Source organism: Mya arenaria, chromosome 10, assembly GCF_026914265.1.
Source record: "Mya arenaria isolate MELC-2E11 chromosome 10, ASM2691426v1".
Lineage (NCBI taxonomy): Eukaryota > Metazoa > Mollusca > Bivalvia > Myida > Myidae > Mya > Mya arenaria.
In genome coordinates this window covers 66276168-66302604 of record NC_069131.1, presented here as the reverse complement: position 1 = coordinate 66302604, position 26437 = coordinate 66276168, and the positions used below count along the sequence as shown (strand labels likewise).

The 26437-nt window shown below is 36.1% G+C and overlaps 2 protein-coding genes across 4 annotated transcripts; both read left to right on the top strand.

The window, feature by feature from the left end:
- Positions 1 to 52: 52 nt before the first annotated feature.
- On the top strand, positions 53 to 17588 carry LOC128206207 (zinc finger CCCH domain-containing protein 13-like). 3 transcript variants are annotated; one of them, XM_052908518.1, is made up of 12 exons: positions 127 to 189; positions 1151 to 1252; positions 2040 to 2198; positions 2716 to 3360; positions 3592 to 3627; positions 4329 to 4475; positions 4983 to 5044; positions 5219 to 5278; positions 10005 to 11801; positions 12412 to 12575; positions 14108 to 14162; positions 14571 to 14658. In XM_052908518.1, the coding sequence occupies exons 1-11, from the start codon at positions 146 to 148 to the stop codon at positions 14123 to 14125; spliced, it is 3234 nt and encodes a 1077-aa protein (XP_052764478.1). In that variant the 5' UTR covers positions 127 to 145; the 3' UTR covers positions 14126 to 14162; positions 14571 to 14658. The 3 variants fall into 3 exon arrangements, with proteins under 3 accessions (XP_052764476.1, XP_052764478.1, XP_052764477.1); XM_052908516.1 differs by lacking the exon at positions 14108 to 14162 and having other exon boundaries at positions 53 to 189; positions 14571 to 17588; XM_052908517.1 differs by lacking the exon at positions 14571 to 14658 and having other exon boundaries at positions 14108 to 14564.
- LOC128206208 (uncharacterized) lies at positions 5306 to 8941 on the top strand. Its single transcript, XM_052908519.1, has 3 exons — positions 5306 to 5772; positions 5909 to 6484; positions 6734 to 8941. Exon 3 carries the CDS (start codon positions 6793 to 6795, stop codon positions 8500 to 8502), a length of 1710 nt encoding a protein of 569 aa, XP_052764479.1. The 5' UTR covers positions 5306 to 5772; positions 5909 to 6484; positions 6734 to 6792; the 3' UTR covers positions 8503 to 8941.
- Positions 17589 to 26437: the final 8849 nt, after the last annotated feature.

Here is a 26437-nt window from a genome sequence, read left to right as displayed (position 1 = left end):
TGATCGAAATATTTTCCGGTTATCTCCGGCTATGTCACAGTCATTCTGATTGGATAACCTGATTTATCGATTTTACACGAGGCGTTATTTCAATGGCGAGCAAAGAGGAAGTTAAAACAAATTGACAAATACTAAATATTGCAAGATGCCCCAACCAAGGCGAGCATCGCCAAGGAACAAAGATCGCAGGTTTAAAATAATAGCACATATTACGAACCAAATCTTGTTTTTTCTCCTCTTGTTATGTATTTTGGGTAACACGCGTGTAAACGTAGTCCAACTTTCGCTATTGCAGTATTTGCCTGTCCAATAATTCATCCCATTGGCCGGAAAAATGATTGAAATTTTATCACATTTTATCATAAAACACAATAAAATAATGTGAGTCACATTTACCAACCCTTTTATGATCAATACTCACTATTGGTGATTGCTTGGTTTCATTTCAACTCGGGCCACATAAAACATTTCAGGTACTTCCAACAGTTTCGGCAACAATCGGGGTCTCATTGAATAAATAAAAAGGTTAATGCTGTAGTGTGTGGGTTAGAACCAGCTGCCTGGTTAGCTCGGTGGTTAGAGCACCGTGCAAGTGTTCTGGCAGTTGTGGGTTGAGCGCAAAGGGCTTTTCCTCATAGGTTTATCACAAAGCACCTTGCACCTGACAAAGGCGTCGAGATGTCAACGCACATTTTTGGGTTACAATTCGAGGGGTGAAAGCGAAAAGGTTCTATCTGCTTCTTTATTTAATGTCACTTAGAACCTTTTCGCATTCACCCCTCGAATTGTTATGTTGCATTTACATATAAAAAAAGAAAACTGTTAGTGGCCTTACATAAGTTTAAATGGAGGTTGTTTCATTCAGAGGTGCCCGAGCATATAATTTGTCCCCATTTATCTGTTTTATGAACAAATGTTTTTTGGTGACACTGGATCTATGATGGCTTTCATTTGTTATTGTGATTCACCCTGAAGAGTTTGAAGCGAAACTGGTTGTAATAAATAATAAAATGATATTTAGTCTGCCCCTTTATCAGCTGAAAAAAGAGACAAGCATTAGCATCTACTTGTGCTGCTCATGGGCTAATCACTGATGAGACTGCATCACATTGAATGAAATAAATATTAATTGATTTCTTGTCTGCGAAAGGTCAAGGTCATATTCACCGAGGCGTCAAAGATCAAGGTCAAGGTCTTACTCTAGAGACCGTTCACGCTCTAGGGAACGACGAAGATCACCTCCAAGAAAAAGGTATTTGTTGAGCATAGAACTGTAAATATGTGGTTAAGTACTTTGCCTTACAACAGTTTTAAAATTTGTATTAAATTAATGAATTTAATTATTTTTCCCTATTCATGTTTTTTAAAGGTTTAAAATTTGCAACAAGTTTTGAATTTAACTTCAATAAATTAGAAAATATTTGGTTGCCAGTGTTTTATATACCTTTACAATATTAAAGAATGTATGTGTTCTTTTGTATGTATATGACGCTTTAACTGCACCAGCAATTTTTCCCTCAGCTTCTCAACAACATCAATATTTAACACTATTTCCGATAACTACATGAGAAATACATTCTAAAATTATTCATAATTATATAATCATCTTCAGACTTCTAGATGTTTTCAGAGCTATATAAAGATGATACAAATTGAACCAATAAATGCCTACAAAGACTATGTTCACCATTTAACGCTTTTTTATTTTTCCTCAGTTCAATGAAATACTTGAAATGATTGCATATTGTAAATCAATAATAATAGTAATAAATTTAATAATAATGATAATATTTAGGAAGTACCTGAATGAAAGACAAGAATTGTAAATGCTTATACATAATTAATTTCCATGTTTGAGATAACATGTCTTTTATTGCAAATGACATGGTAATATCAATCAAAATGATAGCGACTAGATTTGATTAAGTCTTTACTAGCAACTCACTAGGTATTTTCCACCATTTGGGAAAGATGAAACAAAATTCTAATTATGAATGGTTATTCGCACCTTGACAAGTTGTGTTGACTGTGTTGTTAAGGAGCCCAGAGCGCAGTCAAAGATGGTCCCCACGTCATAGATCTCAGTCGTCAGAGAGAGACTACGCTAGACAACAGGTGAAGCCCCATTCCGGAGATATTCCTGATAAGAGGTCCGCACGCCGATCTCGCACGCCAAGTCCTTACAGTAGAGACAAAAAGTAAGCAAACATTGTGTTATTTAGTTATTCATTTGCTTTCAATGCAGTCATGGAAAAAAGACTTTTGGATGAACATGCCTGAATTCTTACATTAGTGCTTGGCATCAAGTGTTAACAACCCCTGCTATATAAAATGCAGAATTTGAGAAAGCCAAGAAGGCATTTTACCAGTGCAGCGTTTGCAGGCTTTTGCTAATTTTAACCATTGTAAATGGACAATAATTTGTCGCCTTTCATGAAACTTTTGTTAGTTGCTTGTCATATAGTTGAATGAAAATGTAATATAAACAGAGGGTCAGAGAACTACATGTATCATGGATTGCATTGTGTAAATGTCTGACTCCATGATTAGAAATTTGCAAGTTTAAGCTTTTTCTAAACACTTGGTTTTGTATTGTACAAGAAATTGTATATTATGGGCACATCTTGTATAGTTCTTAAAGCTCTTGTTCAGATTAATTTTGTTTAAATTCATTGTGGTAATTGTTAAACTTGACAGACCTCTATTATTCAACAGATTAAAGCAAGAGACTAGCCCATATGATCACCGTCGCCGGTCCCCTTCCCCAGGTCCCAGTCGAAAATCACGCCTAGAACACATTTCCTCTTCCCGCTCTGAACACAATTCTTCTGGACGCTCAGAACACGTTTCCTCAGCGCGTGCCCCACTTTTCCCCTCAGCTGGCACAGGAAAAAAACGGGAAATTGACTACGTCGTTATTGTCAACCGGGGTCCCAAAATGGAAAGATTAAACAAAAGATTTGAGACTTTGGAACAACAAGCTGCAGGGCCATTTGATTTTGAGGAGAACATCACAATTGGGATACATCGGGGACCATCAGCTAATGTTCATTTATACGATGATGAGGACGTCCCTGTTAACTATGATTTCAACACGAAAACATTTAAAATGCTGCATCGGAAAAAGTATTATGAGAAAGCAATTTTTGACCGAGATGAAATCAAGGCGTTTCATCACGATGATATTTTAGATGAAGAGGCTTATGTGGAAAAGCGTACCATCTCTGTCAAGCCTGTTGACAAGCCGAGGAGAGATGATCGCAGAGATGACATGAGAGATGAGATTGATTTCCGTGTCACTCACCGGACAGATAGAGATGACCCATATGTGGACAGAAGGATGGTTCGATCACATGAACGGTAGGGAACATTCAAAGTTTTAGGTGTTAGTGAAATATACTTTGACATTTTTCAGTTATTTTCAGTTAAATTTTTTTTTTTAGATCATATCACTCCCTCCTTAAATTAAATGTAACACTAGTTAAGACTGGTTTAAAAGATACAACACCTAAAAAATGGCAGAACTTAAGTTCTTGTCAGACATGTGTTTAAAAGCATGAGCTCATAGTTTGGCTCATTTAAATGTTGCAGGTCACAAAGATATGAGGACATCCCTGTGACAGTGAGGTAGGTATATGAGGTGTTTAGCAAAAAAAAAGAAATATTTTTTTTTAAATTATAATTTTTAATTAACCTGTCATCAAAATAAGTCACTAAAATGAATACCTGGTGCTTGGTGTCCGTTTTTTTAAACAAGCTCTGTTTTATAGAATTTTACCAATGCAGGGCTTGTACTAGTTTCGACCACTGATTTATTTATAATTTGAAAGTTTTCTACTGTGAGAAGTGCATTGAACATTGCAGAAGTCATATGAGAAAGTTTGCATTTTTGCTTGTCAAATTAAAACAAGGTAAACTGAAGACCATAGCATGCATCCATGGCCGTACTATATTCAGTATTGTTGCAAACATGATAACTTATCTATACAAGTGTTTTAGCCAGGATTTAAAAAGTATGTTAGGGACAAAAATGGTGAAAGCCCTGCTATGTCAACAATAAAATTATAGCAGAAACTGCATTTATAAAGCTTATAAAATAAAGAAATAAGTTAAGAAGTTTGACATAAAACAAAAAAAAACAGTAACCTTGATATGGTTGGGCGATACAAATTGACTGTCTCCTCGGTGAAAATCCTGCTTTGTTTAACTGATTGCCAAGCACATTTTGTTGAGTTAATTTGCAAACAGTGTAACAGATAAACCCTGTTTCACGAAATTTGATTGACATATATTTCATTGATTGATAGAAACATATTTACTGTGAACAGACTTGACCCAAAGCCAGACCCGAGGTATGAAAGGATTTACCGATCGCAGCAGAGACATGGTGACCAGCCTGAGAACTTTCGGGACCCAGGGGATCTCAGAAACAGTCTACTGCGGCGCAAACCTGAGGGCGGCATGGTTGATGCAAGGTGGGAAAAGTTGTTTTTTATTTGATGTCTTAAAACCTTTCTCCTTAATCTCTCTCCCCCTCCCCCTCCCCCTCCCCCCCCCCCCCCCCCCCCCCCCCCCCCCCCCCCCCCCCCCCCCCCCCCCCCCCCCCCCCCCCCCCCCCCCCCCCCCCCCCCATATGAACAGCAAGAAGCAGACATGTAGGGTTTAAACCAGGTTTTAGAAGAACAGGGTGCTGCAGAAGAGGAACAAGGTGCTAAGGGGAAATTAATACATTCTATCAAGCTGTAGCTGGAAGAAGGAGTTGTTATTGGTCCCTGGCTGTGAAGAGCTAATTAAATATGAATTTGACTGAAGATATTAGTGATTGTGATTTGCTCAGTTATATTAGGTTTCCACTGACTAGTATGTTAAGTTTGTTCGTAAATATGATCATAAAGTTTTAATCCAAACTAAAAAAATATTTCACAATCTTACCATTTAATGCTATACAGTCAGTTGTAAATGTGACCATCTTGTATCTCCAGGAGTCGTATTGATGCGCGTAGAATGGAGGAAGACGATGTATCACCAGACAGACATTCACAAGGTAAGCTAACGGCTTCTGAAAACCGACAATTTGCCGGACTGGACTGATTTTTACCATGCCGTGTAAAACTAGTATAAAGTAGCCTGTATGAAGATTAATTTTAACAATGGTTTGTTTAACTAGAAGTGTATTTTGTAAAATAATGATTATAAAAGAAAATATTTACATTTACAGACATGGACCGAAAGCGATCGTCATACAAACAAGACTTACCAGATTTCAAGAACCGTCCAGGTAAAGTAGTTCACAGGTCTATATAAAGTGATAACAAAGAGCAAAGATATCACATATAGGAAAAGAAACCTGAAGGGTTGGTAACCAATGGTTACCATGTTCATTGGTGAAAGTACAGAGTAGCCGTGGTCGAATAAAGGGAGCAGAGAATGTATTTGGTCACTAAAGTATCAAAAATGAAATGAAAAGTAAAGCGGAAGTTGATAAAAGTAGAGCTGATTTTAAGTATGACGGAGATGATGAAATGGGGGAAAAAAGATAACGAAAACTTCAGGGAACGAAAGGTAAAGGTATAAGAGTATACAAAAAAATAAATCAAAGCGGCAATTTTGATGTTTAAATAAATGGTATAGAAACTGAAATTGAGCTGTTGAAATAAAGCGAAGATGACCAGACTAGATCCAGGCCAGGAACAAGGGAAAAAAGAAATTAATAAAAGCATAAATGCAGCAAATAATCTGTATATAAAGATCGGGGCAAAATGCTGAGTTGAGGTGAGTGTTGAATTTGTTCTATGGATGTTTATAATCAATTCCAGTATTTACGTGTAGGTTTGTCTTTCCTGATTTGTTCCTAAGAAAGATATTCTGTTGTTGCAATAAATTTATACATCTCTTGTTTTTTTTACAGAAACTAAATTAATACGGATCGAGCTGATGGTATTGCATTGTAAAATTGGAAGATGAGCTGATTTGAAAGGACGGTTATGGCTTTTAAGACAAGGCAATAGTTGAATGGTTTGCTTTATTGGAAGGTTGAAAAAGCGTTGCCAAGGAAATGTTTGGAAAATGTTTTGAAGACATTGAGACAGTTTAGACAGTATAAACAATAATGATGGACTGAATTGAAATGGAGTATTTTAACATTTGGAATAGGCTTAGTTCTTGCTTAAAACTTCTACAAGGATTAGCCTAGAAGCAAACAAAATACCAGATCTAGGTGTTTGGCACCCAAGATCTCTCACATAGGATCAATACTTGCTGTATAGCAAACCAAGCATTGAGAAATTTGTACCATTATTGTTTCTAGTTGATTTTGTTAATCTTAATTGTTTAAGGTGTAATTTTCAATTGTCAATAGTTGATTGATTGTAGTAACTGCCGGCATTTGCAATATGTAGTGATTGCCTTACTTATGCCTGAAGTCACTGAGTAGTGATATCATCGGGTGTAGTAAGTTGTCACATTTGATGAACTACTTTTTAAGGTAAAGTTTGTTCAAGCAATTGACCATATGTGTTTTTTAAAAAGATCAAGTACTTGTTATAATAAGGAAGCTAAATGCCAGACTGAAGGAAATGGTTGTATTTATGAAAACGGAATTATTTAATTTGGTACTTGATCTGTAAATTACGTATTTGCTTTGGTAATGATGTTAGTTTTAATACAGACATGTGAAGCAAAATAAACCTAGCTTGTTATTAAATAAAGTCAACTTACCAATATCTATTTTCAGGACGACAGTTGACCAAGCCGCTTGTTTGGGTGATAGGCTCTTCTGTTATAAAGGACCTTATGCATTTTTGCGAGATGAACAAAGATTTGAGCCTTTCAACATTGCTTGGTGAGGATGTTTCTTCGGTCCGTCTCCATGGAGAAATGGAAATGATGACTGCGGATATCGGAGCGGCTGTGAAGTTCATGATGAAAAGTCATCCAGATGAACGTCCGGAAATTATCATTTTTCAGTGTGGGGAACAAAATGTTTGTGAAGGACGCAATGTGGATGCAGTGGACGATATAAAGGCAGCTTGTGAATGGATTTTGAAGGAGTTTCCTGGTGTGGTTCTGGTATGGTCGCAAGCTTTGCCCCCCTGGCACAGTAATGCGGCCAAAGGGAAAACTTTGGCTAAATCTAGGAGACGCATTAATTGCTTTTTAATGAAGTACTTTGTTTCTGAAGAAGTTGGCGGGGCTTATTTGTACCATAATGAATTCCGCACAAACTTGAAAGAGAAATATTTTAAGTCTCAAACTGATGGCTTCCTCCACTTAAATGAGAAAGGTATGAAAGCCTATGTAGAACAGCTACACAAAGGGATTAAGTACTTCATAACTGGTCATGGATCATTCTTTCCATACATTCAATGGCCATCCCCATCCATTCCTGAAATTGACCCAGCTTACATTTGTATGCTCTCCAAGGAGAATATTCAGTCCCTGAACCCAGAAGATATTTTCATGTTTACACCCCCACAGATTGCGAAGTTTACGGGAGAGCAATTGAACATGTTCCAAGTACCTCACTTGCCCATGGTCTTTTACCACTTTGTGCCTCACATGACCCCTCAGCAACTGAATAACCTTACAAAGGAGAATTTCTTCCATTTAAGTGGTGAACAGTTGGGCTTTATTACGGAAGAACAGATGAAATGGCTGACCGTCCCTGTTAGTGATTATATAGCAAAGAAAAGAAGGAAAGCTGGATCGTCTAAATCAGGCTCTACACCATCTGCCCACCGAAATGAAAGAGGAAATGTTTTTATGGATGCCCCACCAATGTTCAATACTTTCCCTCCTCCATTTTATGGCCCACCCATTTCCAACATTGCCCATGGTCGCATGTGGTCAGGTGGTGTACCGTCAAAGGTCAATAGGTCAGAAAGAAGGTATTCAAACAATTCTGGGTCAAAATCTAGGAAAGGTGGTAGTAGATCCTTCAGGTCAGTAAGTAGGTCACCTAACAGGGGTCAAAGGTCAAGGAGTCCTACAAGGAAATCAAGGAGTAGGTCACAGTCAAGGTCTAGGGTTTGTAGATCTAGGTCAAATTCACAAAGTGGAGGTCGTAGGCAAAGAAATATTTCATTTCGGTCAAGCAGGTCAAGGTCACCAAGTGGAGGTCGTAGGCCAAGAAAGTATTCATCTCGATCTAGTAGGTCAAGGTCAAGGAGCAGAAGTAGGTCAAGGGAGAAATTTAAGTCCAATTTAGATGGTAGAAGGTCTTCACATGATGACCACAGAGGAGAGAAGCGCTCCCACTATTCACCCTCTCATTCTACAGGGCCACCGGTCAGCGGTGCCTTGCCCCCAGCCCCCATCATGTATCCTGGCTACCCCTACTTTCCAGGCATGCCCCTACCCTACAGTGTGCCGGGTTACCCCCCATTTCTACCCCCTAGTCCAGCAATTTATGGCCAGCCGCCAGTGTTGAATCAGCCACCTGTTTCAAGTCAGCCACCGCAAAGATCGATTAACTCAAGCAATCTCAAATCCTTAACAGACTGACTTTGAATACATACTTTGTAGTTTGTACCATATGCAAAATGGTAAGAATTTGTGGATAGAAGTTCCCTACCCTTTGTAAGGGATAATAGTTAAAAAAAAATTACGAATATTGTATACATGTATGTTTTAACATGAGAACAAGGCTCATCTTATTTGTGTTTGTTTATTTTGTCCATTGAATTACATACATGAACATCTTGCAATGTGTTTTCGCTATTACTTAATCTTTTTGATAGTGTTTTGTTTCTCAGTATAAAAAGAAATCTTTTTTGTTTTGCAAAAATCTCTTCTAATAGATCTTTTTACCCTGCATTTTAGTTCCGAAATCCTTTCCATCCAATTACTGTATTCATTGAAGTAGTGCTTGAACCATGAAGTTTATAAGTGTTCATTGTTATGGTTTTGCTTTGAATCACAGAATAAATCAGTTTAAGCATGATGTTGATTTTTCACATAATTGCAGTCATGTTTTCATGTAATCTTGTTGTATAAGGGTGCTGAACATCCTTATAAAAGGGACACAATTTGTATGAAAAAAGGAAGCATTTTGTTCTTCCAAATTGTTCAGAATGCATCTAAAGAGAATTTATTATATGAAAATGTTATACCAGAGAAGTGTTTAAATGAAAACGTTTACTGGAGAAGATTTTTGCTGTGTTTTGTTAAAAAAAAACATTGAGGTCTTAAAACAGTTTGCTTCTTACATTGTGAAAAAAAACTGAAGTCTTGGAACAGTTTGCTTCTAGCTTTGTGGAAAAAAACCCGCTGAGGTCATAGAACAGTTTGCTTTTTGTCTTCCCGAGAAAGTGCTGAAGTTGAGACTTGAAACAGTTTACTCTTTATGAAATATTTGGCAATGTGAACAGGAAGCTGCACGGATTGACGACATCGATTCGTTGGGAGATCGTCATTTTATATTGAGAATGCAGTTCATCTTGAGAACAGAGGCTTCTATTATCTTTTCTCTCCTGTGATGAATATTTGATTGCACCTTCATTGGAGTTGCTCTTTATTCCTTTTGCCCTTGCTAGAGAGTGGCGTGTATTCTTTGTACACGTGCACATGTATTGCCCTTAAAGATATTGACGAGAGTTGTGTGCATACTGGTAAGAATTAGCCTTTCCACTTGCTATGCAAGTGGAAATGTATAAGCTGGTGTTGTGGGCCGTTTGCATGCACCCTAGTTAGAAAAACCACTAACAAGGAGAAGTTTAAAAATAACCAAAAAAAAAACCTTAAAAGTTGTAAAAAAATACATGTTGTGTAATTTAAAAGGTCTTCATGTGTACATCTTTAGTGAGAATACACATTCTTAGAGAAATGTTTTAATTGCATGAATAAAAAAAAGTATTAAAATTATTTAATCAGTATCATTAAAGTTTATCCTGTTTAAGATTTATGGAAACACTTAGTATGTATATTCTATTTTTAAACCGTGTAGAGCACAACTACTAAACATATCCACCATTATTATTGTTTTAATGTACTACATCTGTTTTCAGAGTCTCCAGTCGAGCGATGGGGCTTCTGCACACTTTGCCAGCTCAGTTTGTACTCTGAAATCCACGCCAATGAGCATGTTGAGAGCGCACAACACCAGCTTAACGAGCGCTTGGTTGACGAGGGTCTTTTAGATGAAGAGACGGGACTGCCAATTGACAATGATCGATCAGACGAACCACCAAGGATGGTTTCACCGCCATTGGCTCATCGGGATATTTCTCCGCTTTACAGGACTCATGGGGATACCCCCCCTTCACGCAAGGATGACTCACATGCGCCTTTACCAAGAGATAGGGATATTTCACCCCACCATGATTCCAGATATGCCCCAGTCTCTTCGGCACAAAGAGTGCATACCCCTGCAACCGAGCCGGAGGTTTTCACTCCTCCCCCTGAAGTGACTTCGCCACCATACTTGCAGACTAGCGATCATCGGCAGAAGCATGAGAAACGATCACAGTACGATTACACACAAAATGAGCGTCGGAGTTACACACCAAATGAACGAGCAGACTACACACCAAGTGAGCAAGCCGATTACACACCAAATGAACGAGCAGATTACACACCAGATGAACGTAAAGACTACACACCAAATGAACGAAGAAACTACACACCAACTGAGAGAAGGGAATCAGGTAGAGATACTCATTTGAGCAGCAGGGATTCATTAAGGCAGGAGAAGGAATCAGTTGCAAGCAGTCAAGAGTCAGACGGATATTACAGAGATTCAGTTGAAAGAAAAAGGGATTTAGACAGACGCAGTGGAGATGCCTTTGATAGATTGAGAGATAGACGTGAGTCTGTTGAAAAAGATGACTCGAACACCAAGTTCAGAGATTCTGACTCCGAAAGAAGAAAAGTATCACCTAAAGAAATAGCTAAAGATGAAACTGAAGATAGTAGAGATTCATTTGAAAAGGGAGGTAAATCGGATAGGCGCAGTAGAGATTCGGTTGGGAGGAGGGACTCAGTAAGTCGTAGTCGTAGTCGCAGCTCATCTGAAGAAAGCAGGGATGATGTAAAATATGAAAGAGAATCTGTTGAAAGAGAGAAAGATTCAGCTAAAAAAAGCAAGAAGTTGAAAAAGCAAAGAAAGGATTCTGAAAAGCAGAAAGTTAAAAGAAAAAGAAAAAGCTCTGAGAAACAGAAGGAAGAAGAAAAAGAGGTCAAGAGTTCTACTGATGTGAAAAAGGAAGAGGTGGATAAAAGCCTTCATGATGATGATATGTCAGTGTCCAATGATAAGTCTCCGGAGTTTCCAAAAGCATATATGGATCGGGAAGAGCAACCTTCCATTTTTAAAGGTGGGCTTCGTATTTCTATACAAGGAAACACCAGTGTTAAAACTGAACAACAGGCCATGGGAGGAGTAAAGTCTGTCGAGGAATATGAAAAACAGATGAGGAGTGATATTTATGGCAAATGGGCCTCCGACAATGAGGAAAAGGAAACATTTAAGGAGATTTTACAAAAGAAGAAAATGTTTGCAAAAGCCAATAACTACAGAAAAAGAGAAAGAGAAGGCTCTTTGCCGAAAGCATATAGATCGTTTATTGGGGAAACTAAAACTGCTCAGAAAGAGAGTAATTCACAAGATAGGGCTTCTCGTGAGAAGGACAGGAATTCGCGTGAGAGGGATTCACGGAGTTCATCAAGTTCTAGCGATTCGAAGAGTGAGGGTGGTACGCCGAGACGAAGGAGAAGGTATTCGGATGATTCTGGATCGAGACGGTCAGCGAGGGACGATGAGCCAACTTGTGCTTACAGAGATGACAGAGGCATGCGTTCAACAGGCAAGTCTTTTATTATGGGCACAGTGTTATTTTGGTGCAATATACTGCCTTCTAAAGGCTGTTTCCCCTTGAGAATGTCCACTTTTCTCCAAAAATTATTTTTTGAAAATTAAATGAAATCTTGACAAGACTAACAAGGAATCCTTCACAGCATAACGTAAGCATAAAAAAGTGAAAACATCTATATTTGCCATTAATTAGATATTTTGGCCTGATTTTGTATTTTTCCCATGTCGAGGCACAGGCATATATATATATGATAATTTAAAAAAATCACTGGGGGAAATGTTAATTGAAATGTATTTTTGACGAACTGTAATCTTTGTAGAAAAAATATTGAAATGTAATAATGTTATTTTAATATGCTGCACATAAAACCTCCGTTTGTTTGTTCAAAATTGTTTGGTTAAACGAGACCATGGTATATATAAATTTGTCAAAGAATATGGACTCCATGGAGTATATGCTTTTATTCAATTGAACCATATCAGTTGTCATTAGTTACCAGGCTAGAAGATATGTATCGCTAATCTACTTTTTTTTATTCATATTTCAAAAACAAGTTGTAAAGTCTTGTCTTCTTTAGAAGAATATTCCATTGCTTTTCTAGGAGGCCGGAAAGGTGGTGGGAGTCGTGTTATCTGGTTGATCGGATCCAACCACTTGGGTGCTGTAAGCAACAACTTGATGAATCGTGGCAACAGTTTAAGTCTAGGGCTAGAGGATCGTAACTGGGAATTGGTCTGGCTTACACGAAGGCAACTCATGTTGAAGGTTTTACCTCTTTCTTAATTTGTTTTATTGATCCGTTGAACTAACGCTTTTGGATCGATTATAATGACAGATTTTTAAATGTTCAGAACTTTTCATATTCTCAGTTCGATGTGATAACTACTATTTAAAGTCAACAACTGAAATTTGAAAACTGTTTTAAAATTAATTTCATATGAACAGTTTGAAATAACAATGTACATTTCATACAAGCTCTAACACTGTACATTTCACAAAGCTCTAACACTGTGCATTTCACATAAGCTCCAACACTGTACATTTCATACAAGCTCCAACACTGCACATTTCACACAAGCTCCAACACTGTACATTTCACACAGGCTCCAACACTGTACATTTCACACAAGCTCCAACACTGTACATTTCACACAAGCTCCAATACTGTACATTTCACACAAGCTCCAACACTGTACATTTCACATAAGCTCCAACACTGTACAATTCACACAAGCTCCAATACTGTACATTTCACACAAGCTCCAACACTGTACATTTCACACAAGCTCCAACACTACATTTCACACAAGCTCCAATACTGTAAAATTCACACAAGCTCCAACACTGCACATTTTACACAAGCTCCAACACTGCACATTTCACACAAGCTCCAACACTGCACATTTCACACAAGCTCCAACACTGTACAATTCACACAAGCTCCAACACTGTACATTTCACACAAGCTCCAACACTGTACATTTCACACAAGCTCCAACACTGTACATTTCACACAAGCTCCAACACTACATTTCACACAAGCTCCAACACTGTACATTTCACACAAGCTCCAACACTGCACATTTCACACAAGCTCCAATACTGTACAATTCACACAAGCTCCAACACTGCACATTTCACACAAGCTCCAATACTGTACAATTCACACAAGCTCCAACACTGCACATTTCACACAAGCTCCAACACTGTACATTTCACACAGGCTCCAACACTGTACATTTCACACAAGCTCCAACACTGCACATTTCACACAAGCTCCAACACTGTACATTTCACACAAGCTCCAACACTGTACATTTCACACAAGCTACAACACTGTACATTTCACACAAGCTCCAACACTGCACATTTCACACAAGCTCCAACACTGCACATTTCACACAAGCTCCAACACTGTACATTTCACACAAGCTCCAACACTGCACATTTCACACAAGCTCCAACACTGTACATTTCACACAAGCTCCAACACTGTACATTTCACACAAGCTCCAACACTGTACATTTCACATAAGCTCCAATACTGTACAATTCACACAAGCTCCAACACTGTACATTTCACACAAGCTCCAATACTGTACAATTCACACAAGCTCCAACACTACATTTCACACAAGCTCCAATACTGTACAATTCACACAAGCTCCAACACTGTACATTTCAAACAAGCGACAACACTGTACAATTCATATAAGCTCTAATTTTAATTTATACTAATGGGGATGATAAAAGTAAGAATTAATCCTGAAAGTAGGATAAAAGGCTTTCAATTTCAGCTTCCAGTGCAGTTGTAAAGTGTTGCCTTTTTGCAGGACATTTGCCTGAGAAATAGTAAGGAGCACTTTAATGGATGTGAAAGGCTCTTTCAACATTCTTAACAGGTTCCTCCTGAGCCCTTAAACCTGCCCTAGGCTGAAATCCTTAGAACTTGCAAACCAGTTATATTCACGATTATTCATCAGTTGTTATTCCTGTCAAAGTAAATGCTTGTAACAAAGATTAGACTTTGTAAAAGATAAAATAAGAGCTCTGTTAACAGATGTTTATAAATATGATTGAAAATGCTTTATTTTGAGGAAAGTGAAATTCTATTGAAAATTGAATTTATTTAAGTTACCGGGGTATGTATCTGTTCAAGTGAATATCTGCATACAGTTAAAAATAGGGAGTACCATTTTAAAAAGGTACCAAGAAACTTTTTACTTATGAAATTTATCTCACATTTTTCCACCATTCAAGGACATACATGACCTTGTCGAGGACGAATACGACCGGACAAAGCCGGACTTCATCCTTCTGCATGTTGGTGGGTCGGAAATTGCTGACTCGACAGAGACCGAGTTTCGTACTGGCACCACCGAGCTTATTGATTGGTTGATGAAGCGCTTTTCCGAGACCAAGATTGTTTGGATTGACTTGTTAATGGAGAGCATTGGCGAGAGGGACGAGCTGAACACTGTTGACCAGAAGCGGAGGGCCGTCAACGGCGAGATTGCTGTGCATGTTTTAGAGAAGGGCGGCCATTACATGCGTCTGCCACACGATTATCGGGAGTTTGGAACTTACTTCAAATTTAAGGACAATATTCACATGAATTTGACCAAGTACAGCATCTCTCTGTTTGAAGAGAATTTGCAAAGCTCTCTAGTCTCGATTGTCGAGCGGAACATGTACATTGTTCCCGATATGAAGGCCCTGTCCTTACCGGTGCACAGGTATGTAGGTCGGAACAAGCACAAGTTTCCCTCTGTGCAAAAGAAATTCTTCCGGCCAGGTTTCAACAAGTTTAGCCGTCCGTTTAATAATAATTACCAATACAAACGTAAGAACTTTTATAACCCAAACTTTCAGAGCAAGCGGAGAAGGTTCCAGGAATAAACTTTGTGCTTGTTCCTCTAAGTCAGAGATCTAATGAACAATAATTGACGAAGTGAGATGTTCTATTTTACAGTTTTGAATGTTTTAAATTTCATAAAACTTACATTGTTTATGTCACACAATTATTTTAAAAGGCTACTTAAGATAAAAAAAAAATGCTACAGTTTTGCCATACCGGTTATTTTAATCAGATTGTAATCTTTATCTACATTTTGTATTTGTTTCATAATTATGTTCTCTGGTTTCAGAAATTTACAGAGTATTTTTGCTTTATGTGATACATTTTTCATTGTTTGTTCTTTGTTATAATTCAATGTTTAGGCTTGTCTGTTTTTCGGGTGTTGTCATAGCCGTGGTGCTATTGTCGCCGTTGTGGCAAAACTTGAACCTTGGCCATAAATTGAAACCCACTCAAAATATACCCATACATGTAGTCAGAGAGAATATCACATGTACAACAAGGCCCATTACTCGCGCTTTAATAATTATTGAGTTATGCCCCTTTCTTTACCAAAAACAGATGAGCATTATTGTTTGCTTAGTGGCACTCTTGTTTATAGTATTTGTCAATAATCATGCTTAAAAATGTTTTATTTATTGAATTGAAAGGTTTATTCTGTGTCAGATGATTTTGTTTTCCTTTAAAAAGAATTATTGTAGTTACAGGGCTTTTTTAGCAAAAATTTTGAAGAGGTTAAATCTTTCCATTTTGGGGTATTTTAATGCGTACGTGATTCAAATTGAGAAAGTCAATGCTTTAAGCTCATTTAGTCAAAATAATGGACGATTGCCATACAATAAGAAACAAATTAAACTATGACATCAGTGCAAACAATGATTCAATGATTTTATTGATTTTAAAACAAAGAATGTTAGAAAACAAATGTTTAAAAGATTAGGAGGCATTTTTTTCAATGGGGAGGTACTGGTAGTCGAATTTCTGCCTCTGCTGAAAAGCCCTGATTTAACTCAAATGTGTAAATAGTTTGATATGCCAACAACATTCCATTAAATCCATTCTAAATTCAAAAATATCTGTACAGATGATATGAATTATTTTTGTTTTATTGATGTTATTGTTGATTCTTGATATCATTTGTAACTTTGAGGACATTGAAATGTTCATTCATTTTGTTTCATATTGATCACTTTCTTTGTAAGACAAAGGGTTTCATTATTTGACCTGCTCAAGTATTTTTCTTTTCAATTCTTATGGGTTAAATCATGTTCACAAATTCTTGTTTCTTCATGTATTAACCAGAAGTGCCATAATATTTTATTTTTTTGAAATTATGTCTCCCGAAAAAATGGTGAGACAAAGTTTTTTGCTCGAGTTGTCTGTCCGTCACAAATTGGGTCCGCTCCATAATTCTTGAACAGCTTAAATGTTCACCATATTAAGACGATGTTCAGAGCCCATGTTGCAACCAGCTTGGTTCAAGGTCAAGTTCACACCTAGAGGTCAAAGGTCATATGGTTGCATTTTGTGTCTGCTCGATATCTCTTGGCCGACTTGAAGGATTTTGAAATTACTTGCCACAAATGTTCACCATGTTGAGACATTTGCAGAGGGGGAGACATCTATTTTTTATTAAAAATTAACAGTCTATTTTTTTAATGTTGTAAAATGTCAGTGTACTTTTTGTTTGTTCTAAAACTTACATGTATTATTATGGAAGAGTGTAATTCTATGAAGAATAATGTTCTGTTAAGATACCTGATACACAGATATATGTATGTGAATTTTGGATGCCTGGTCACATATTGATTTTAAATCATTTGAAAGAGTTATGTGTGCAAAAAAAATAAATCAAACCTTTCAAGTGATACCATAATCATATGGGGTCGCCTACAGCCTATTTAATACAGCTGGATAAGTTGCTTACAAGTTCTATTTTGGCTGGTTGACTCATTAAAATTATTTGATTGGTCAGTAGTTATTACTGGATAAATATTGACCAATCAAAACACATAACAGGTTTCATACAATTGTCTGCTGCAGCTATTGTGTAAAACTGGATAAGTAATCAACATGTTACAGTTTGGTTAGTTTGCCAATATGGCAATATGATTGGTCAACCAATTAATGAATAAATATTGACCAGCCAATAAACATTTGGCAAACTTGAACCTATCAACAGTAATAATCAGTCTTATAACTACAGGCATCAAAATTTAACCTTAAGGTAAATGGATTAACTTGAAGGCTAGCTTATCCAGTTTATGTGTGGGTCTGACGCCTCAACTTGGCTTAAATTTTGAAAGGTTGATGCAGTGTCACAAGCTGCAATACTCTTTTGGTATACTTTCTAGAATTTAATCATGTGCTATTTAACTATTTTTGTAATGTACTTGGGAATAAATGACTTATTGTGTGTTTTTGAGTGTTTGTTTTAGTCCATAAATGGAAGAAGTGTAAATTAAACATTTTGTGATGGTATTCAGCATTGATCTTGGTTTATTTTGTGCAGTCTAGTAATCAAGAAATGCTTCACATTTTACACAAGATACATGAATTATTAAATTCTATTTAATTGAAATAAAACTATCAATTGTTGTATACCACCACAAGTGGTTAAAAGTGAAAAGGTTCAAGATGACCTTGAATATACTCACACTTTTAAACCATTTTGATTTTATTTTTCCTTGCATTTCGGAAGGTTGGGTGGGGATCAAACATTTATCTGTGTAATATCTACCGAGAAAGGATGTCATCTCTACACTATGATGGTGTTGAGTTTGAATTTTAATTTAATTTTGGTAACAAACCAAAAATAACGTTAATTTTGAATATTGTGTACTTTTCACCAATAAGAAAAGGTAAGAATACAAGTTTGATTTTGTTTTTCTCCTATAAACACTGATCTGCATGTTACCTGATAGTTTTACCATGAACTAAATGCTGCTCTTAAAAAATAAATAATGCAAGGATGTGATTTGCCGGTGGATATTGGTGCAACTTGAAAAAAATATGAAATAAAGAATTCTGTTGTTGTTTTTGGTTTTTACTTTATTTCTTGTCGGTATTGACACGTAAGTTACTTCAAATTTGATTTCAGAACAACCCTCAAAATAGCTTCTAAAAGCAAATTTTGCTTCTGCATTAGGGTGCTTCCCCATTTGCATTGGCCTACCTAAAGCGTTGCCCAAACCCATTGCCAAAATGGTCTGCCAGGTCAATCACATCCCTGTATCGCCTTAATGATCTATAAAAGTCAAACACCCTTCAGACTGTTGTGTTTGTTATTAAATACGGTAGATAGGAACAATTTCAATTGATGACTGGATTTGTGCAATTGATGCTTCTGAAATATTTCTCTCACAACTTGTGTATGTGCTTAAACATTTTATATATTTTAATTAATTAGGAAAAACCAATAAAAATTGCTTTGAATTTTACTTCTCTTAAATGCTTATGTAATTTAATACTTGACATTTCTTGTACTTCCAGGTAAATGCTCCCTGTTACACCAAACATTTTTGTCATTCTGCAAGTTTTCAGTGGTTTCTATTTTTTTCAGGAAAGTTCAAAGAAGACTGGGAAAACAATCCAACAGCCACGCCGCGGAACTTCAGATATTTCTTGGTATGAATGACGTTTCATTGTTTCATTGCTTCAAGGTATTTCAATAGCATTGGTGTTGTCTTTGTGCAAATACTTGATCTGGTGGTAACTCAAAAACTGTTTGAAGATACATATTCATCCTTTTGCAGTGATCCTGTCTAGTCCATTCCGGAATCACAGAATATTTGAAGCGATACTTGAAAATTGAATACTGTTTATACCAGTGCTAGGGGTAGTGGGTTGTTCACAGTGTTTATTTGTCATTGTTACTATTGCTGTCCGTATTACCATTACTATTAAATGGAGACTACTTTTTTGCAAAGGATCTGTGTTGGTGTCTGCTTTTCGACCCCAAAAAATTTTCAGAGAGTGATTATGGACAAATAGATTCTTGTGGTCAACCGAATCACAACGAAAGTGTCCATATCGTATTATCGAAGGCAACTGTCTCCATGGTGATACTGAGAAGGTCAGGGAAATAATATTTTTGGACGTTGTTCTTAAAATGTTGTTGCACAAAATCATTAACTTATACATATGTACTCGATTTCAGCATGACAGCCGTTCCCGTGATGATATGAACTACTGGGAACGCAAGCAGATGTACCTACAGACAGGGCGCTACCCAGGCCGGGGTCAAAGGGGACGCGGATTCAGGGCGCGAGGACGAGGGTTCGTGCCAAGGGGTCGCGGTAGGGGGTTCTACAGGGGCGGATACAAACCTGGTAGGATACTCAGATAGTTTGATCATGGTTGACCTTTGTTGAAAAATAATTGATAAACATTGCTAAATATTCAGTTGCAGTATGTTTCGGTTTCTATCGAAGTATAAATCGGTGTTAAGCAAGGTGAAAGGTGTACACATAAATTTTGTAACAAGCATTCATAATTAACTCAAAAAGGGGTTTTTGTATTCGCAGTGGTACATTCAAGTGTTACTAGAATGAGTTCTTTTGATTCAATATTGCCATATTATATGTGTTTTACATACCCCGGTATTACCATAGTATGTTTCTCAAATATTACCAATGTATGTGTTTCACATATTACCAATGTATGTGTTTCACATATCACCAATGTATATGTTTCACATATTACAAGTGTATGTGATTCACATATTACAAGTGTATGTGTTTCACATATTACAAGTGTATGTGTTTCACATATTACAAGTGTATGTGTTTCACATATTACCAATGTATGTGTTTCACATATTACAAGTGTATGTGTTTCACATATTACAAGTGTATGTGTTTCACATATTACAAGTGTATGTGTTTCACATATTACCAATGTATATGTTTCACATATTACAAGTGTATGTGTTTCACATATTACAAGTGTATGTGTTTCACATATTACAAGTGTATGTGTTTCACATATTACAAGTGTATGTGTTTCACATATTACAAGTGTATGTGTTTCACATATTACAAGTGTATGTGTTGTGTTTCACATATTACAAGTGTATGTGTTTCACATATTACAAGTGTATGTGTTTCACATATTACCAATGTATGTGTTTCACATATTACCAATGTATGTGTTTCACATATTACCAATGTATGTGTTTCACATATTACCAATGTATTTGTTTCACATATCACCAATGTATGTGTTTCACATATTACCAATGTATGTGTTTCACATATTACCAATGTATGTGTTTCACATATTACCAATGTATTTGTTTCACATATTACCAATGTATGTGTTTCACATATTACCAATGTATGTGTTTCACATATTACCAATGTATGTGTTTCACATATTACCAATGTATTTGTTTCACATATCACCAATGTATGTGTTTCACATATCACCAATGTATGTGTTTCACATATTACCAATGTATTTGTTTCACATATCACCAATGTATTTGTTTCACATATCACCAATGTATTTGTTTCACATATCACCAATGTATGTGTTTCACATATTACCAATGTATGTGTTTCACATATAACCAATGTATTTGTTTCACATATTACCAATGTATTTGTTTCACATATTACCAATGTATGTGTTTCACATATTACCAATGTATGTGTTCACATATTACCAATGTATGTGTTTCACATATAACCAATGTATTTGTTTCACATATCACCAATGTATGTGTTTCACATATTACAAGTGTATGTGTTTCACATATCACCAATGTATGTGTTTCACATATTACCTTAGTATGAGTTTCACACATTACCAAAGTATGTGTTTTAAATTTAACCAATGTATGTGTTTCACATATTACCATAGTATGTGTTTTAAATTTAACCAATGTATGTGTTTCACATATTAACACTATGTTTCTCACATATTACCACTGTATGTGTTTCACATAGAACAACTGTATGATTTTCTTTTTTAATCATTATGCCTGTTTAATTGACAGGGTTTACAGAACAGCGTACGTACGAAAGTTCCGCGGAGCCATGGAAACACGACAAGTATGACGAAGATGAGTATGGAGAGGAAAGTGAATCACATGATAAAGAACCCAAAGAAAAGAAAGTAAAGAAAAAGGAAAAGAAAGAAAAGGATGGCAAGAAAAGTACAAAGAAAAAGCACAGTGACAAAGAAGTGAATAAAGAGGAGGAGGATTTGAAACAACAAGAAAGGATTGAGATAACCATAAGTTAAACTAATACTGCCATTGCTGTCAAGAACCTTAAACTCACTACTAAGGGTGTCGAACAAAAAAGATTTTTGGAAATACACACATATATTAGAGCGTTGGCCGAGAATTGGCTAAACCAGAAAATTATTTGATGCTGCATCCCTTTCAAAAGATGTTGGACCATCTTTTATTGAAATACTGAAGAATTTCTTTTATTTAAAAAATGACATTTTTTGGAGCAACCACAGAACAGAATGCATAAAATTATTTGCAACCACAGTACCAAGTTAATTCTCAGATTCCTTGATTATTGAGATTTTGGATTTTACTGTCTTGGTTAATTGTGTGTACATGAAGGTGTTTACCGGTTCTCCAAGAAAATTCCTCATGTAATTTTACTGTAACATTTTAGAATGTTTTTATTTGAGTGTAAATTTTTGAAATGCTCTATTTCTTAAACAATCTTATGCTTGGTTGTTAATGGTGTTATCTTTTTTAAACCTGAGCTAATAAATTTTAATCAGATAGTATAGATTTAGCATTTCACATTCCACCCTTGGAATAAAACTTTAACAGAAATTTAAGTGAAACGTACGCTTAACTAGTGATAAGATCATTGTTTATTTGAACTGCATATAATAAACATTCACTATTAGCTCTCCATAGTCCATATGTCTGCTCTAAAACTAAACAGTGGATTTGATAGGGTTCTAAATATAAAGAGATATCAAGTAACAAAATGATAGAAATTTAAAGTGTTGTTGTGGACGGTTTAAACTTTGAATGAAATTGAAAGTCATGGGACAGGAATCTATTTTTACTTCTTCTTTTTTTAACGTGAGTTCGGACTATAATAGGAATTTTCATTAAGCCAGTCAGGAATTCCTGATTCAAGTACTTTTGCTTGAGAAAATGATATCCAAAATGCAATATATATAGTCAACAATACATGTGGCTATTGGTCTTTACATATTTAACATACTAAGGCGCTTCTGTTATATGACCCCTGCTAATAAACATGTATTGTCTCGGAACCAGAACTGTGAAGACTTGAGTGTGTGACCAAGAGCTAATAATGGCTGTATTTGTTGGGGAGTTTCATTGTATATTATTTTTATTCCAAAATTGTGTTCTTAATACAAACATTGTATTTGGATGAGGTTGTAGTGTGATTCATACAGTTGATGATTGAATTAAGAATCGTTGTTTTTATTTACATTTTAACATCGCAAACATATTTGTATGCATTCTATTTGAACGCATTTAGATAACTGTTCAGACTTGTGCCTCTGCCATAGTCAATTATTTGTTGAACTATGCACTCAGCCTAGTACAAAAGCATTTCATAGGCATTTCTCGCTAAACACCAAGAATAGTAGCATTTATTTAAGGTCTTTAAAACGATAGGTCTGCTCCAGACTGCACGGCCTGCCATTTATTTATTAAGTGTGCCAATAATAAACACTGTAACTTGATATAGTTCTTTACATCTTAAAGCTGCACTCTCACAGATTGAAAACGTTTTGACAACCATGGAAACCAGTTATATAAGAACGTTTTCAGACAAAAAATTAGATGGCAGATTTTTATATTTAAGTTAAAAAATTATGTTTTATGCATTCTTAAAGCGTTAGTAACGGTTTAAGCCATAAAACATTAATTATCGAACGGAAATATGAAAATCTACGATCTGATTTTTTGTCAGCAATCTTATATCATTGGCTTGCAGATATTTATGCAAAAATTTGCGCTTTCCAAGACAAACAATTAAAAAGTTGTAAAAATGGTATATCTGTGAGAGTGCAGCTTTAACATAAGAATTTCCTTTAATCCAGTGTACAAGTATAAAGGCTGTTAATGGATTGTTTTGTCAATGTTAAAAATATCTCTCTATGGGTGCCCATATAAAGATCATTATTAGGTTTATGTTTATATTTCTAAGACATTGTAGTAAACAATTTACTATGAATTCTTTAATGACTTGTTACTTATCACAAGTAATATTTGAACATAAAGCAACACCATGGGTCTCAACAAACACTAGTGTGTAATTGTTAGTGCAGAGTACATGTTGATGCTGAGTTTCTTAGTGTTCAGCACGAAATGCCTACCAAATGACTCGATACTAGCCAGTGTGCGAGCTTCTAAATAACTCTTTTAATAGGACCTATTAATCGTTAAATGGAAATTCGGCAGTCTTTTTTGTAACTTAACAGAAAATTGGCTTTGTTATATGTTTAATGTACTTCTAAATGATTAAATGTGAATCTGGTGGGCGATCCGGGGGCGGCGTCTTAAGCCTGAACACTTGATGCTATTTAGTTTTCAAATACAAATTTATGCTAATGATTTCGTTGGATGTTAAAACAACTATCCTGTAATAGTTTGCAGTTTACATTTGGTCTTCTAAACAATTATGTCGTCAGCATCTTCTAAATAACTCGCCAAATAAAAGCAATGACTAAATGGACATTTTGCGGCCGAATTGATTTGTGGTTGTCGGAGCTCTTCTAAATGATTACATGTGAGGTGAGTTTGTCCGTCGTATCCAATTACGGAGACTTATGCATGTCCACGACTTCAGAAATAATGCATTAATCGATTATGAAAATGAATTAATTAGTTGTAAAATAAATTTAAAAAAACATCCTGTTTGTCTTTGTATAGTTCCTTCTACTAGCACAATATTGCCTCTCAGATTTTAAAACTTTAATAATCAAAATTCTGATGTAAAACAATAGGTATACAATCGAATGTGCAGTTACAAATGGTGTGATGGATGGTGAATTTGTTATATATTTATATATACTATGCATTGAAATTGATGCGACGACGCATAATCATTTAAATATAACGTTGTGGTAGAGCGACGTATGGGTTTTATTTTATACCTATATCGTTCCAACAATTAACTCCACATTCGTTCCTACAACTAAGTAAAAACACGAAAAAAACGCATGTCTTATCTTTACAACTGAAATATCACTGTTTCACAGGTGTGTACAATTTTGAATAACCACTAGCCTAACATGTAGGTGAATTACAGAGACAATCATATTTTTGGTATGGGCAGGCTAGTGATCAGGCGTTATCATGAGATAACATATTTTACGTTATGTCCATATAAAAACAGCAAAGCCAGATTGCAAGATGGTTGTGAGGTTAATCGTTTATTAGGAGAAAATATTTTATTTGACAAAGTTGGACATGGCAATTTAAAACCGAACAACCATATCTGAAATACGACGTCCGTCAGTCATTTGCGTGACGTACGTATTATTGGTGCAATGTCTGTTCAGCGGTAATGCGTTGCAAGCAGAAATAACACTACTCCATCGAGTCCTAGTCCTGGTGCTAGTAACAAAGTTGACAGCATTGTTCAAATCGGGATTATGTATGGTTCAAAATTCACAGAGTGATAACTTCCTGCCACTCTGGACCGTTAAGAACAGCTCACCCGCCAAATGTTGCATTATGTACGTATTAAACAATCGTCCATATTCAGACGGGACACAGGCGCTGGTTCCGTCGTTTCAGCTATGATTCAAATTGTAAGTCGAGTGATCTAGCGCAGAAATCCATTTATATTCGATTAACGTATATATTAAATTAAACATTCACACAGACAGTAATTCTGAGATGTATGTGCTTCCTTGTAGAAGCTCCTGTTAGTTCCAAGTGCTTTACATAGAGAGGTCATTGACTATAAATCGTTTCCGATTTGGTAGCGCAGTACCTGACTACAAATCTCATTTCATTTGATACTTCAAGAAAACTTCACTTAAAAACATCCAAGCTTATTTTTCAATTATACACATAAAAAAGTTATTGACACTTCCGAGCTAGAGCAGACATCATCATAAACAGTTCGTATGGCTCGTTATTTTACTTAATATCATGATTGAGGTTTTTTTTAGAAATCTGGGAATTCAATGCATATAAATACGTTTAATATGCACATAAGACATATTTCGGTTATTTTGTTAACATACAGTTAATGGAGTTATAAGAACGATTCTCCAATCAATCAAGTGCATGTGTACAAACGAAAATAGAATATTTTCATCAATTTTCAGCCTAATTTCACTAAAGAAGATAACATTTAAGTTAAAATCAGGATAATCGAGTGCTTTTATTTTACCGGGAATAAATAAGATCACGTCTTTACCTGAATAAGCATGTTTATTCTCTTTCTGGGTTGAGCTGGAGCCAAAAGCCAAGGAGCTTGAGGCATGGTGCTCTAGCTCGGAAGAGCCATTGGCTCTTTTATAAAACTAAAAGAGCAAGAGCCACTGTTTCGCGTCCGTGTAAATACTATTTTAGTTGGTCTTTCCACTCTGTTGTGACCATCTGAGGTTAAACTACATAAACAAATTCATAATTTCGAAACTCGCTATGTCTTAATCTGTTATCTCGACGTTCTGGCTATGTCAAACTTTTTACGAATGTATTTGGTTTAGTTATTCATTTGTTTGCAGTTTAGTTATATCGAATGTTCGTTTTCTCGAAGGTTTTCCTTAGCTCGTAACGACTTCGACATAGTTTAGAGGCCAACGGTTAAAATGATCATTGACCGGGCTGTGTGTTGACAATGCATTATAGGATTTTCAAAAACTTGCCATGACCGTTGAAAATGATAAGGCGGCGTGAAGACTCCGGTATGTACCTCAAAGGTCGAGGTCACAGGTTAAAATGCGTACTCTTGATAGGACTACCTTTTCCAGGCTGCCTCTTGACAAAGCATTACAAGATTTCCAAGAAACTTGACATGAACGATTATGACGATTAAGTGCTGTGTCGCATACAAATCCCAAATCTGTACCTCAAATGTCAAGGTCACACTTAAAGGTTAAATGCGAATACTGTTGATAGGACTGGTCTGGACTAAGCCTTAAATTGTCCGGGCTTTATTTTTACCATTCATTATAGGATTTTCGAAACACTTGCCATGGATGGTCACCATGATGAGATGTAGTATCGCATGTTCCACGTTTTATTTCAACTATACATGCTATTATGTGCTGCAATTGCATGGAGGACATT

Excerpts from the sequence above, each read along its gene's own strand:
- LOC128206207 (XM_052908516.1), top strand. The coding sequence starts at position 146 with ATGCCCCAACCAAGGCGAGCATCGCCAAGGAACAAAGATCGCAG. Across the intron at positions 3,361-3,591 it reads ATGGTTCGATCACATGAACG|GTCACAAAGATATGAGGACA; the intron begins GTAGGGAACATT and ends TAAATGTTGCAG. Across the intron at positions 11,802-12,411 it reads CAGAGGCATGCGTTCAACAG|GAGGCCGGAAAGGTGGTGGG; the intron begins GCAAGTCTTTTA and ends TTGCTTTTCTAG.
- LOC128206208 (XM_052908519.1), top strand. The coding sequence starts at position 6,793 with ATGCATTTTTGCGAGATGAACAAAGATTTGAGCCTTTCAACATTGCTT.